This window comes from Orbicella faveolata, unplaced genomic scaffold (assembly GCF_042242905.1).
Source record: "Orbicella faveolata isolate gen_17 unplaced genomic scaffold, um_ofav_v1 contig_1, whole genome shotgun sequence".
Lineage (NCBI taxonomy): Eukaryota > Metazoa > Cnidaria > Anthozoa > Scleractinia > Merulinidae > Orbicella > Orbicella faveolata.
The window spans coordinates 9,276,770-9,290,694 of NW_028301536.1; the positions used below are offsets into that span (position 1 = coordinate 9,276,770).

The following is a 13,925-nucleotide window of genomic DNA, read 5'->3' on the forward strand; positions in this document are numbered from 1 at the left end:
GGTTAAATTGATCATTTGACTTGCAACGCTAATTTAGACATGTTTAACTCAGCTCTGCAATTTCACCTAAAATGACCTCACTACAGTATTGTGCAAAAGTAATGAGAGCGAAATGCACGAATTTTGTTCTTTGTCTCCACGAACTTTCTTTGAAAGTTCGCGCGAAAATTCAAGCGTCTTTTGGCAATGTCTTGAGCGTTATTTCTTCAAAATAAAGGACGAAAATTCACAGCATTTTCAAGACCAGAACAAAAATTCCTTACCAGAGGGATAATTCCACTTGCAGTATGCAAAATATTGCAGTGCAGCACGCTGACCAGTATGGAGCTATCAATGTATTGTTCTCTTGTGAACAATCGCGGACACATTAAAATTCGCTGTTGTTAATGTGTTAATCCGTCTTTCATGGTGAAGAATGTAGAGAATTTGAATTCTTTGATCGTTTTCAATGACACAAACTCGCTAACTTAACTGCAAGGCAGGAACAAAAGTGTGACTGCTAGTCCAGGTAAACTTGGACTAAAGTAAAATTCTCAATAAGGTCTTCTTGAAGGCCTACTTCACCACAAAATTCATCCAAAGTGACATCAAATTCAGTGATCGATGGACAAGCAGACATCTTGTTTACCTAGTGCCAGGTCTTCACATGCCCAGTTTCCTCAGCTGTTATCACGTTCACCACGTTCTTGTCCCCCTGCCATGGTTGATAGTATATTATTCGCAACAATCCCTCTTTATTTCACACTCGTATATAAGAGATGGAGACATGCGACCGCACTTGAGCATGCTGGAAGTGCAAAGAAATAGGATTAGGGAAGGAAAAGTGCAGAGACGTTTGGATGGCAAGTGCAAAAGGGAAAGACACAGCTGCCACGAGCCAAAGAATTCTTACGTGAACTGAGCCAAAATGAGATGCTCTTATTTAAGCTTATACCATACCCCCACTGTAAGAGACCGGCCTGAATAGTTCGATAATAGCTTCGAACCTTCAACGGTAATATCACAAGGTTGCGCAGAGGCTGGGTTCATTGTGGCTACACTGCAAGTACTTTTGCAAGTAGCATTTCTTGTTCAATGAAATCAGGTTGGCAAACAGGCCATTTGAGCTTGCGAGCTTTGAGACTGTAACAAACAAAGTGATATCAGCTTTCTCTGGACATAAGCAAGGTAAGTTTGTGAGGAAAGGCTTTGAGATACTACCATCCTTCACAATGATATTAACGTTTTTATCGGGCATGTTCTTCTTTTGCTCTGGCTTAATTCATCTTACTACTGGGGATCAATGGGAAACTTAAGGAACAGAGCAAATTTTTGCTAGAAAGTTTGAAGGAAAATTTGAGGAGAGTGTATTTTTGCTCGAAAAATCGGGCCGAATTATCAGTAGACACGACTTACTGCTCAAAAATTCGCGTCAACTAAAACAATGGGTAGCGGAAAAATTCGTTGAATTTTCTTCAAATTTTTGAGGTGAACAAAACTTCGCCATTTTTCGTCGAAAAGCCACGAAATTCACAAATTTCGTCGAATTACACTCTCATTACTTTTGCACAATACTGTATGTCTTTACTGTGGGTTAAATTAGCCAATCATTGCGACAAGTGCATGGAAACCACTCACATGGGTCATTTATTTCTATATTTCAGTGAAAAAGTGGCTCTTATGTGACATTCAATTTCAATAATTACCGTACATAAATAAGGACATGTTGTACTGAGACTGCTACATCTGTATCTGCCTCTATACTCTTAAAAGAAGCCATAAAATGCTTGTACATACCGTTGAAGTCACTTCAAATGAGTCAAACGAGCCAAACAAAGCTAAATTAGAGATTAAATTGATCATTTGATTTGCAGCACTAATTTAGACATGTTTAACCTCTGCGATTTCACCTAAATGAGCTCACTATGTCTTTACTGTGGGTTAAATTAGCCAATCATTGTGACAAGAGCATGGAAAGCACTCACATTGGTCATTTATTTCTATGTTTCAGCGAAAAAGTGGCCCTTGCGTGACATTTAATTTCAATATCTGTCTGTATACGAAAAAACATAGCCACAGAATTTGACTTGTGTCACTGATAATCTTGATACAATTCTGTCCTAGAGCTAGCTTTCCAAGGCTTATCATGGCTCAAATAAAAAGAAATAACTCTCCTGTATGATGTTTGAGGCCAGGAAGACTAAATTCACCATCTTTTCATTGAATCATGAATTGTACAATTTAATTAAGACTGCTTCCAACATGAACTTCAAACACTCTGCATGATGTCAGTACCTCAGTTGTTGACTGGAAGCCACACAAATAAATCTCTTCCGCACTAGCGAATCACAGATATGTCTGCTGCTTAGCTAGGCCGAGAAAATGTAAAATTGATAAAACAAGAAAATTCTCCTCCCGTTCGTCGCCATGTTTTGCTCTCAAATAGCAATGTCCTGGATGTACTTGAATTTCATCTAACGGGAAATGCCATATCCAACACTTCTACAGATTAGTTGTAGAGTCACCAGAATTCAGGTCAAATAACACCAACAACAGCTAGAAATGTTTAGTTCCTTGCACTTCTAAGCCCCAAGAGAGGGGAACATGGGGATTCACAGTGTTACGGTGTTGATGTTTTTTTAATGCAGTGATGTAGTGAATAAAATCTCAACTTGCGGTGTTGCGGTGATCTCAAACCCTACAGTGTGCAATGTTTGTGTTTTTCACGCTGCGGTGTTCGGTGAAATGAAATTGTTTGCAGTGCTGGGGTTTTTGATTTACCTTTCTCAAACCTAAATTTGACCTAAATTACCATTGAGGTTAATAATTTGTAGCAAAATACAGACCATCACTTTCTAGTCAGTCTTCAATATGCTTTGGCTGCCAATCCGAAGTTGTTTTCATTTATATGTAACTTGGCAAGTAACTCGATCTCTGCCACCCGGAGCTCAGTGTTCAGTAGACACGTAGAGGAGCGAGGACAGAAACAATCCTGGAAATTCTGGAAACACCAAGGCCGAATATAATGTATTACTGACTGTGCAGCTTTTTTCTACGAAAAAAGGAAAAGGTGGCAAAAACTACCGGCCACAAAATATATTCAGATGTTGCATCGGCAGGGAAGGAAGAAGGCTTTCTTAGCTAAGAAAGTTTTGTAAATTACACAGGTTTACTATTTTTTTTCCTTTTGCTATTCGGCTTCGTCTAAAGGTCATTCTGATACCGGTCTATACCTGCTCCAAGGTCCTGCGACTTTCTTGACCTTCTATTTTTTCAAATGATTATCGATATTGAATGCAAATGCAGCTAGCTCCGGAAAGCAATACTTTCATTCAAAATAGGGCTTCAGTCAGTGGCTTTATACACTAAGGAAAGTGAGCAAAGTAAAAGGAGAGAGGGATCTGGGGTAAAGGCCATCTCTCGAGGTTCTAGCCTACGTGTGGCCATACCTCTGGGGGTGGGTATGGGTACACATAGGCTATTGAGGTTCCTCTCTTTTCTCGTCGTCCGCTTCCTAGATTCACACAAGGTTTCTTCACAAGAGCAAGAAAACTGATTTACAGGCATGAACAGTATTGACATATGCCCAATGAAAAGCCTTGTAATGTGTTTATTTTGTGGAAAATTGTTCAGGTATAAAAGTATTATTTTAAGTGTAGATGAACGAATCATGGCGCTAAAAATATGTGTTGCAGTGACTGTGTTTTGTTGATTTTTCTTGCGGTGATGCGGTGTTTGTATATTTTTTTTGCGGTGTTGCAGTGTTCAGACCCCCCCATGCCCCCCTCCTACTAGATGCGGCTAAAGCTCTTTGCTGTCTAAAGCAAGCACAACATTATTGCCACTGACAGTACAAATGGCCTATTCATCACGGGGCTAAATGTCCACCTGTCACCGTGTTAGGGCCATTTCAAGTACGATAATGGATGACACTTGCTAGAAAATCATTAGACTTGCTCCTTCAATGGACTCAATGATGTCCTCTGACAGACTTCCTTTAGACAGCAGTTATAGAAAGCTAGCTGATCAGCGCCATCTCCAAGTCACTGCGCAAACTAAAATTCAGACAAGTGTAGCCTGGGCTAAACTTAACACTAATTGAAAAAAGCAGAAGAGGGGGGGTAGTGCTAAATAGTTTTAAAAAGAATAGATAATAGCAAGAAGTTCTCTACATTTCATGCTAGGTAAGCTCCACAAACTGCTGCCATTTGGAAATTCCCCCCCCCCCCCCCCCCATAAACAAAAAAAAAAAAGAAAAAAAACTACAGGTTACATGAATGGAAGGGTCCAAATCTATGGGCATGTTTGTAGAAAAACAGACAGATAATATATATAGTGAGATATTGGTCATAGACCTAACAATTAATTGTGCGTTATAGCTGTTTGCTCATTCACAGAAAATGTGCTTTAGAGGTTAGTTTTTAACCACTCATTGTCATCTTTAGGTTTTTCTGGGTTACTGAAACCTGTCACGTCAGTGTTTAATAATTATTAAGCCTGTTATTTGTTGTCAAATTTAATTTAATAAATGCAAGTGAGTTGCATAAACCGAGGGCTCAGACATAAACAAAATAAAATACTAAAAACAACCTGTCACAAATACAGTGAAACCTATATTAAGCAGACACCCTTGGGACCCTCATTAGTGTCTGTTTAATACAAGTTGTCCACTCAAAACAGGTTCTAATAATTATGTTGTGCAATAATAGTTAATTATTAACCCTTTTGTAACACAGTGTAACACAGTGTGAGATCAAAGACTGCTCATAGCACAATGTCCAGTCAGTCAATGTGTCAATCTGGAAATCACTTAGCTTTAAAACAACATTGCTGAACAATGTTGAATGAACCTCAGCTGAACTTTTAGAGGTAAATACCCTTGAAGTGTCCGCTTATTGCAGGTTTTGTGAAACAAAATGGCTCTATGTTGGTGTCTGTGTCTGCTTAACATAGGTGTCCGCTGAATGTAGGTTTATTTTACAGTAAATGTGGGAAGAAAATTTAGGGACTCAAGCTGGTGTCTGCTTAATAGAGGATGTCCGCTTAATAACGTTTATAGGCTGATATAAAGACCTTGACTCATTTCACGCCCTAAAGGCCTGCAAACGAGTAGTAAGCTATTAATCAATTCCAAGAAATGGAATCATTTAAAGGTAGAATAACTTGAGCACATCAATTTGATTGAATTTCGTACGACTTCAAAAGCAAAACGTTTAGCTCAATTGCAATATAGCTAGTGCTTCTCAGTATAACGACTGCCAGGGTACGCGCAGCAAGGCATCTAGTTCAATTTCTTTCTGGAAAGATTTCAAATAATATTACTTATCTTTGACAAAACAGCAGCTAAATGTTAATCTGAAGGATACACTAATCGTTTTTTGGGCACCAGACCTTCCCTTACTTAAGCCTAAGCTTGTTAGCACTCACAAAAAGTGTAATTTTGGGGTCAAGTTTTGCTCTTTTCAGGGCAAAATACGTAAGGCCGTCTCCACAAGGAAATAAAAATCCAAACAACCTCACAGGTACAGTTTTGAAATAAGTTAGTAAAAACCTTCTTCCTGACAAAGTTTAAGAAAATCGAATATTTCTATTCTGCATAGGTATAGGTGACCGTTAGAGAAATCTGCTCTCAAAGGCACTATGGGACTCTGGGACATCCAAGCCACATTTTGCAGTATACAATTGAAGGCTGGAGTGAGTGCAAAACCATGCTAAGTGACGATTTGGGTGAAAATTTTCGCGAAAGGGCTTGAATTTTTTCAGGTGGTCTTCAATGTAATAGAAAAACATGGTCCTGTATTTTTGTGGCTGGTTTTTGCTTTGTTTTCGAGTTAAAACGTATGCAAAAAAACTTGGCTTTTCCTAGCCATGTCTTTAGGAGTTTATTTGTTGAACAGCAAACAGGCAGACTGTTTATAGTGTATGGAGTCAAAATCAAATCCCACAGCATATAGAGTGGAATTCTGGGAACAGATTGTTTACATCGGTTATTGTGACGTGAACACAACACGTGAATCGATTGAGCGTCAAACAAAATACCATAGAACAAAAAAGAGATGTGCTGCATTAAAGCTCTGTCAACTAATATCTTCAGCATTGTTTTAAAGTACCTTGTATGCCTGTCTGGTGGTTGAGAGCCATCATAAAGTCTCAATAAACCCATAAGTCATCAGCACGTTTTAAAGAATCAAAATGTGTTCTGAATCTTCGAAGGCAGCTGATATACCGTAATTGTGTTATCGGTGTTTGAAGTCAGATCGAGCCAGGTAATAAAGTCCAAGATCAGTTCTTGCCCAGGAAAAATACCCTCTGGTGAGTTGTGGCCCATTTGCCAAGCGATGCTAGGGTCAAAGTTTGGAAAGCGAGTACTGGTTTTAGACTTATAAAATTTGTCTTGTATCGACCGCCATGTTTTCCCATGCACAAGGTGTAAAGACCCTTCCCAGCATGCATTGTGATCACCTTCTGCGGACGTTCTCGAACTGTTAACTAGATTGGTTTTTCCTTTTTCATTTACACATAATAATGGCCAACAAGTAGCGATCGATTGTAACATAGATCTGTGATCCAGGTTGCCTTGATTTTATTTCAAATCAGCATGATTTGTAGTGTTTTGAGCTTCTGGGATACCCATATGTTGCGCAGAAGGGTTAATCTGTTAATCTGTCAGCCCTATTTATAGAGCGTTTTCATGTGAAGTCATCAAATTCTTAAATCCAAAACTAAACAGCCACCAAAGTTGTTATCCTCATCAGGCATAAGAGGTACCAGCGCATTTTGAACTTCGAAGTTATGGCGGTGCGAGACATAAAGCTATGATCGCGCTTGTCGAAAACTATGTATTTATCTTGTGATTTTTCGCCATTTAAGACGTTGCCGTATTTGGAAAAGTACTTGCTGAAATGTTTATTTGTTTCATTTTATTTTTATTTACACCTTTTTTGACCCGAAATCAACATTTTTGAGCTTATACGTTACGTGAAATTACCATTTTCAGGGGCCCATCATGAGCTCCTGCCATCTTGCTGTTTTCTAAGTGAAACCAACATCCTTGCCGTCACGCGTTAACGTCAAATCAACATTTTAACCTATTTAGACCAGAAATCAACATCATTGAGCTTATACGTTGCGTGAAATTGCCATTTTGCTGTTTTCTAAGTGAAATTAACATCCTTGTGTTCAAGTGTTACCATGAAATCAACATTTTAACCTATTAGACCTGAAATCAACATCATTGAGCTTATGCACTGCGTGAAATTGACATTTTGCTGTTTTCTAAGTGAAATCAACATCCTTGCCATTACGCGTTCACGTGAAATCAACCTTTTAACTGTTTTTGACCTGACATTAATGCTTTTTAAGGTTACGCATTGCGAGAAAAATCAACCTTTTGCTGTATTTAAGTGAAATGAACATCTTTGCCCACTCCGTGGAGTCATCACCTGATAGTGGTGGAGTGGTTTGCATGCCCCACTGACCCCTAGAGCTATGTCGCCGGGTGCCATGTGCACCTGGTAGGGTCACCAATGCCGAACAGGTCAAAGGGTAGGGGCCAGACGAAGAGGCTTCCTGGTCCTCCAGGTTGGGGGTTAGGCTGCGGGCTGATAACCCGCTCCTGTAAAAAACATATTATTACCGAAACCAGAAGCAGAATAATTTCAAATGATCTTGGGGACGTCGTGGTCACTCTTCACACCATGAAAGGATCGATGACGCATGGGGGTGAAAGCCAAACGGAGGCCGTTGGGCAGATGAGATCACTAGTCCACCCAAAGAACGTCATGAAGATAGGAAACTGGAACGTGAGAACGCTATACCAGGGTGGCACATGCATCAAGAGAGATGAAGAAGAGAGGTATTGAAATCATGGGAATTAGTGAGACACATTGAACAGGACAAGGAAAATTAGTACTGGAGGGGGGAGACACTATCGTATACTCTGGCAGAGAAGATGACAACTACAGAGGCAGAGTAGGAATACTGATGACCAGATTTGCAGCAAGATCACTAATAGATTGGACACCAATAAGCGAAAGGATAATTACAGCCAGGTTCTATTCCAAGCATGTTAAGATGACGATTGTACATGTATATGCACCAACAGAGGATGCAGAAGAGTCTGTAAAGGACAAATTCTACAAGAGACTACAGGATGCGTTGAATAACAAAAAAGAACATGATATGCTGGTAATCACAGGTGATATGAATGCAAAGGTCGGTGAAGACAACCAAGGTTATGAGAGAATCATGGGTAGACATGGCATTGGGAGAATGAACGACAATGGAGAAAGACTTTGCGAATTTTGTGATATGAATGAACTGATAATAACAGGAACGTGGTTTCCACATAGAGATATTCACAAAGCCACCTGGGTATCGCCAGATGGAAAAACAAGAAATCAAATAGACCATGTGCTGATAAACAAGAAGTTTCGTAACTCAGTAATTGACACCAGAGTCTATAGATCAGCAGATTTGGAAGTGACCACCATCTTGTATGCACGAAAGTGAAGCTAAGACTAAGAAAACAACAACCCAAAGAACAGGGAAGTATAAGGACAAGGTATGACACCAACAAGTTGAAAGAAAAGAATGTTTTGGAAACCTTTATGATCACTTTGCAGAATAGATATCAGGCATTGGAAGAGGAGTCACCGGATGGAGAGGAGGAGGACGAGATAGAAAAGGAGTTTCATATAATGGAAGAAGCATACACGAAAACAACAGATGAAGTATTAGGCCGTCCTAGGAAGAAAAGAAAGCCATGGATAACAGAATAATAATATATATTATTGTGGGCGCTTGTTGACCAAAGAAAAGAGATAAACAAGAAGATTCTAAGCACTCGTTCAGAGAGAATCAAGAAACAACTAAGAACAGAATACAAGGAAAAGAGTAAAGAAGTTAAGAGGAGCATAAGGAGTGATAAAAGGAAGTGGATGGATGGCATCGCAAGTGAGGCAGAGGATGCTGCAAGAAAACAAAAAATGAGAAAATTATTCGGATTGACGAAAGTGCTATGCAATGAAAGACCTAAGAGCAGCACAGCCATCCTTGATAAGAGCGGTAATCTCGTGAGCGGAAAGAAAGAAATGCAGGCAAGATGGACAGAGCATTTTAGAGAAGTATTGAACAGAGAAGAACCAACAGATCCTATAACATGGAAGATGAATGTGAGTTCGAGCTAGGCGAATTGATTGAAGAAATCGCGATCACTGAACCAACAATCAACGAGGTAAAAGCAGCAATTGAGCATTTAAAGAATGGGAAATCTCCAGGCGTCGACTCCATCACAGCTGAATTGCTAAAGGCGCACAAGGAATTCTCAGCCACGAAACTGCATCAGCTACTGGAGAAAGTATGGAAACACAAAAAGATCCCGGACAAATGGAAAAGAGGGTTGATCATCAAATTGCCAAAGAAGGGAAACCTCAAAGAATGTAAGAACTGGAGACGAATTACTCTACTTTCAGTAGTCAGCAAAATACTTGGACGGATCGTGATTGATCGAATACAGAATGGAGTTGATATCAGACTGAGGAACGAGCAAGCAGGGTATAGAAAAGGCAGGGGAACAACAGAACAGATTTTCAAATTAAGGAACATCATTGAACAAGCAACAATTTATAAAATAATTACACTAAACATTAAATTAGTATAGCAAACAACTGGCAGGCAAGCTTATATATTAACTTCATAGACTTTGAAAAAGCATTTGATTCCATCCACCATGAAAGTCTATGGTTAATTATGCGGAAATATGGAAACCCGAACAAGGTAGCAAGGATGGTAAAAGTGTTCTATGAAGACTTCAATTGTGCTGTAGAAGATCAGGCAGAGGCATGTAAGAGGTTCAACATCAAAACAGGCATCAAGCAAGGATGCAATATGTCTGGATTTCTACGTGGCGCTTTTGTCTTCTACTAAACAGCATATACAGAACAAGACTACTAAAATGAATGAGGAGGCAAGATGGGTCGGGCTGAAAATCAACAAAGGAAAGACAAAATGTAATTTGTGATGATCTTAAATTAGCATAAATTACTATTTTGCCGGCACGGACCAGAGGGCTGGGTACGGGTTTGAGATGCGCAGTGTATAGTGGGATTCGAGTTTGTAATCGGTGACAGTTGGCGAGGTGAGACATTCTATGGCCAGCCTTTGCTGTGTTTAGGTTAAGTTTGGTTTTCTTTTAATAATATCATCAGTTGTAATCCACTGTTGTACGTTTATTTAGTTCTCTTATTGCTATTATATCGCTGTATAAAGCCTTAGGTTTATTATTCTACAGTACTGATGTTAACTAAGGATACCCTAAAACCCCAAGGGTTGCACCACTGCCTTGGTCGGAGGTACACGTTCCCAATTTTCTCCACTTGCTGGTTTTAGGGTTTTCGTGTCCGGCTTTGGTGCACTTAGCAATTGTCTTTTTATTCATAGCTTGTATTATATGCTGAGATGGAATAAACGGGACGATGGCTTGGCTGGCCAACGCACCCAATTTAATCACTGTCTAGTGTGTCCGGATGTGTAGTGGAGGCAAAATGGTGCAGTAGATGGGCAAGATATCAGCGAAATTGAGGAATTTAAATATCTGGGAGCTACCATTTGTAAGGAGGGAGGAGGAATGAAAGATCTGAAAAACAGGCTGTCCAAGGCGAGAGGCACATTTGCCAGACTCAAAAGAATATGGAACTCAAGAACATCATGAAGAGGACCAAGCTTAGACTGTTTAAAACCTTAGTTGTACCGGTGCTACTGTATGGATGTGAGACATGGAAGATGAACATGGGAGATGACCAATGAATAGATGTGTTTCACAACAAATGCCTCAGGAGGATTCTCAAAATAAAATGGCAAGATCATGTTACCACTAGAGAGCTCCTTGAGAAAGCAGAGATGAAGTTCCTTAGTGAAGAGGTTAAGAGGAGAAGATGGAAGATGATAGGACATGTCCTACAACAAAACAGAAACAGCCATACCAACATAGCCCTATCATGGACACCTGAAGGAAAAAGGAAGAGAGGAAAGCCTAAGACCACCTGGCGAAGAACAGTTGAGAGAGAGAGGAACAGCGCGGGATGGCGTACATGGGATGAGCCAAGAGCTGCTGCAGCCAACAGAGAAAACTGGAGGCATTTTGTGGAGGCCTTATGTGCCACGAGGCACAAAGAAGCTAGGTAACAGGTAGGTAACAGGTAAACATCTTTGCGGTCACGTGCTGACGTGACAACAAATATAAGTTTTTTTGCATACGTTATGTCTCAGAAATGATGCAAACTTCAGCAAAAACACATAAAGAACATTGTTTAACACACCTAAAAAAAGCATGCAAAATTTGGAGCATTTTTGACAAAGTTCACTTTTCAGCAAAATACCTAATGCCCATTTTCCACTGAGCCCTTCACATAAACAACACCAGGCTTTGTTATAATAAACCAAGCTGATCATTTGTTATGAATCCTTTGTTATAATAAACTGAGGTGAGACTGTACTTTGACTTATAACAAAGGCTGGCTTCGGTTTATTATAACAAAGGATCGGCTCGGTTTATCATAACAAAGGCCCTAGCTTCGTTTATCTGAAGGGCTCAGCTGAAAAAGGGCGTTAGGTATTTTTCTCAAAAGTGAACTTTGTCCAAAACACTCCAAATTTCACACACAGTTTTGTTTAGGTATGTTTAGCAATGTCCCATAGTTTTCCCACTAAACTTTGCTTCGTTTTCGAGATATTGGGTATGCACAAAACCACTCAGTTTTCCTAGCGGCGTCTTTATAAAGCGAAGCAAAAACCAGTGGCAAAAATACAGGACCACGTTTTTCTATTACACTGAAGACCACATGCAAAAATTCCAGCCCTTTCACAAAACTTTTTTTTTTTCACCCAAATTGTCACTTAGCATGGTTTTGCACTCACCCCCTCAATTATAAATCAACAAAAAGCCATAGGCCTAATCTGTATCTGTAAAGTTATTTTGAGACACTCTCAACTCACTGCATAGCATGTGACCAAAATGTACCCACTGTAAGTGGTAAAATTTGCCAAGTGATTTGTTCTTCATGAACGAAACCTCTCTCCAAATATGACTACAACAGAGTTTAGATATTTTATCACTCAACCAAAAAAAAAGATTTCAGACAGCTCACCTCTTTAATAACGTCAAGAAACTACTATTGGTTTCCACCCAATCTGGTACAGTCTCAACGTACAGCTGCGACGCTGACCTTCAGCATCGCTGGAGAAAGCTTATGTTGATTTGCATGTTGATTATGTGTTTCGCAGATTGTACGTGATTGTTCGCTGGCTCAGAATCGTTGGTTCCTACGGCTAGTAAAATTCCAGGTTGAATGAAGTAGACAGGTTTTCCTCTGATTTATCCATTTTTTATTTAACAGCTTTAATAGTTGATATATCTTAATTTTTGTGACGACATTTATCAAGCAACTGATCTTGACTTCAGTGGAAGATAAGATCTTTCAATTTTGACGTACATTTTCTTTTCTACATGAAACAACCCATTAGATGTTTTTCAACATTTCAAGACACTTGGAAATGTTCCTACAAAATTGGTTGCAACAAACAGATGATTGTTTTGTTCATTACGCCAGTTTTTCGCATGAAGGGTCCCTGGAAATCCCTCGCAATGTCAACCGATCACATAGGTCTTTGAACTAATAAACTTGAGGTGAGCAATTAATTTACAGTAGGCCTGTTCTTTGGTACAATTTGGGCACACCTTTGACACTTTCTCGTGTATAAAGTGAATAGCCAACCAGCTTTATTAATTATTTGAACATTAATCAGAGTGTGGTAGGTGTCATATTGTAAAATAATTCTGCCTTGATGTTTTAGATTAAGAATTTACGCACTAGACAAAACGCATACATGGCACAGATGAAGCGTTTGAAACAAAATGAACGATAGAAGGAAAAAAAACGATAGAAACAACAGAAATAGAAGGTTTGAAACAATTAAACACTAGGAAACCAAACAAACGTTACATACAAGTCATTGTAAATGCTGCAAATGCTGTAAACGCTACAAACTCTGCACTGTTTGGGATTGAAAATGTAACTTCGCCAACAAGAATTTCAGTGAGTCGTGTAAATTTTTCTCCTTGTTACTCACCAACTGGGCAAAAGAGAGGAGATTCAAACAGCAACACCACAAGCCGATATTACAGAGAATCTATGACTACGATTGTTTTCGTTCACATTCAGTCCATTATAACAAAAAATGAGTAAAAGTCAGACATTTGTCAATGACTAGCGACTGTACACCAACACCGTGTGCATGGCCAGGTCTTGTTTTCATTCCCAACACAGAGAAATAACTTCTTTGGGACTTAAAATGAAAGGAAAGATACAAATCAATGTTTAAGCAGTCTCAAAAATTGAATATCAAGGAAAACAGAGTCCTAAAATCCGTCTGGTGAAGAATTTTTGCCTTCTCTAACCGCCACGAAAAATGGCAATCAATGCACTTTCAACTAAGTTTTCAATGCAGATCACAGATTTTAAGCAGCTTCCCAGAGTTTAGAAAGCAATCAAAAGGCTTTTAAGCCAACTCATGATATTTGAAACGGTCATGTTATTACAAGGGTGGTCAAAAAGATTTTTAGGAGTTTGTCATGATGGCGTGACACAACGCTCATAAATTGAACAGCAATCATTAATTAACATATAATCTTATAAGTTTATTTAGGCGGAACACTTGAGCTGTTTTGATCATTACGACTGTACTGAGTTCTAACAAAAATCTGAATGTGTTATGCACACAATACTTCACAAATAAATAACCATAATGAACTTAACTTCTTTCAAATGAGACCAAATCCATGTAATTTAATTTTAAGTCTCCTTTCCTTTAGAATTACCCTATCGAGTCGAGGACGATTCTGATATTGATGTTTCTGTCCTTCGGACTTGGGTTATTACAAAAATATT

At 39.2% G+C, this 13,925-nt stretch overlaps 1 protein-coding gene across 4 annotated transcripts in view; it reads right to left on the reverse strand.

The window, feature by feature from the left end:
* LOC110047353 (allantoicase-like) overlaps window positions 1-13,925 on the reverse strand; it is a 180,485-nt gene that overhangs the window by 164,137 nt on the left and 2,423 nt on the right. The window contains exon 2 of one of the 4 annotated variants that reach the window (XM_089288074.1): window positions 264-787. The exons of the other annotated variants lie outside the window; for them this stretch is intronic. Coding sequence (XP_089144200.1) covers window positions 264-368 — 105 coding nt within the window. The 5' untranslated portion in view covers window positions 369-787. The remainder of the gene's footprint in view (window positions 1-263; window positions 788-13,925) is intronic. 4 annotated transcript variants of the gene reach the window in all.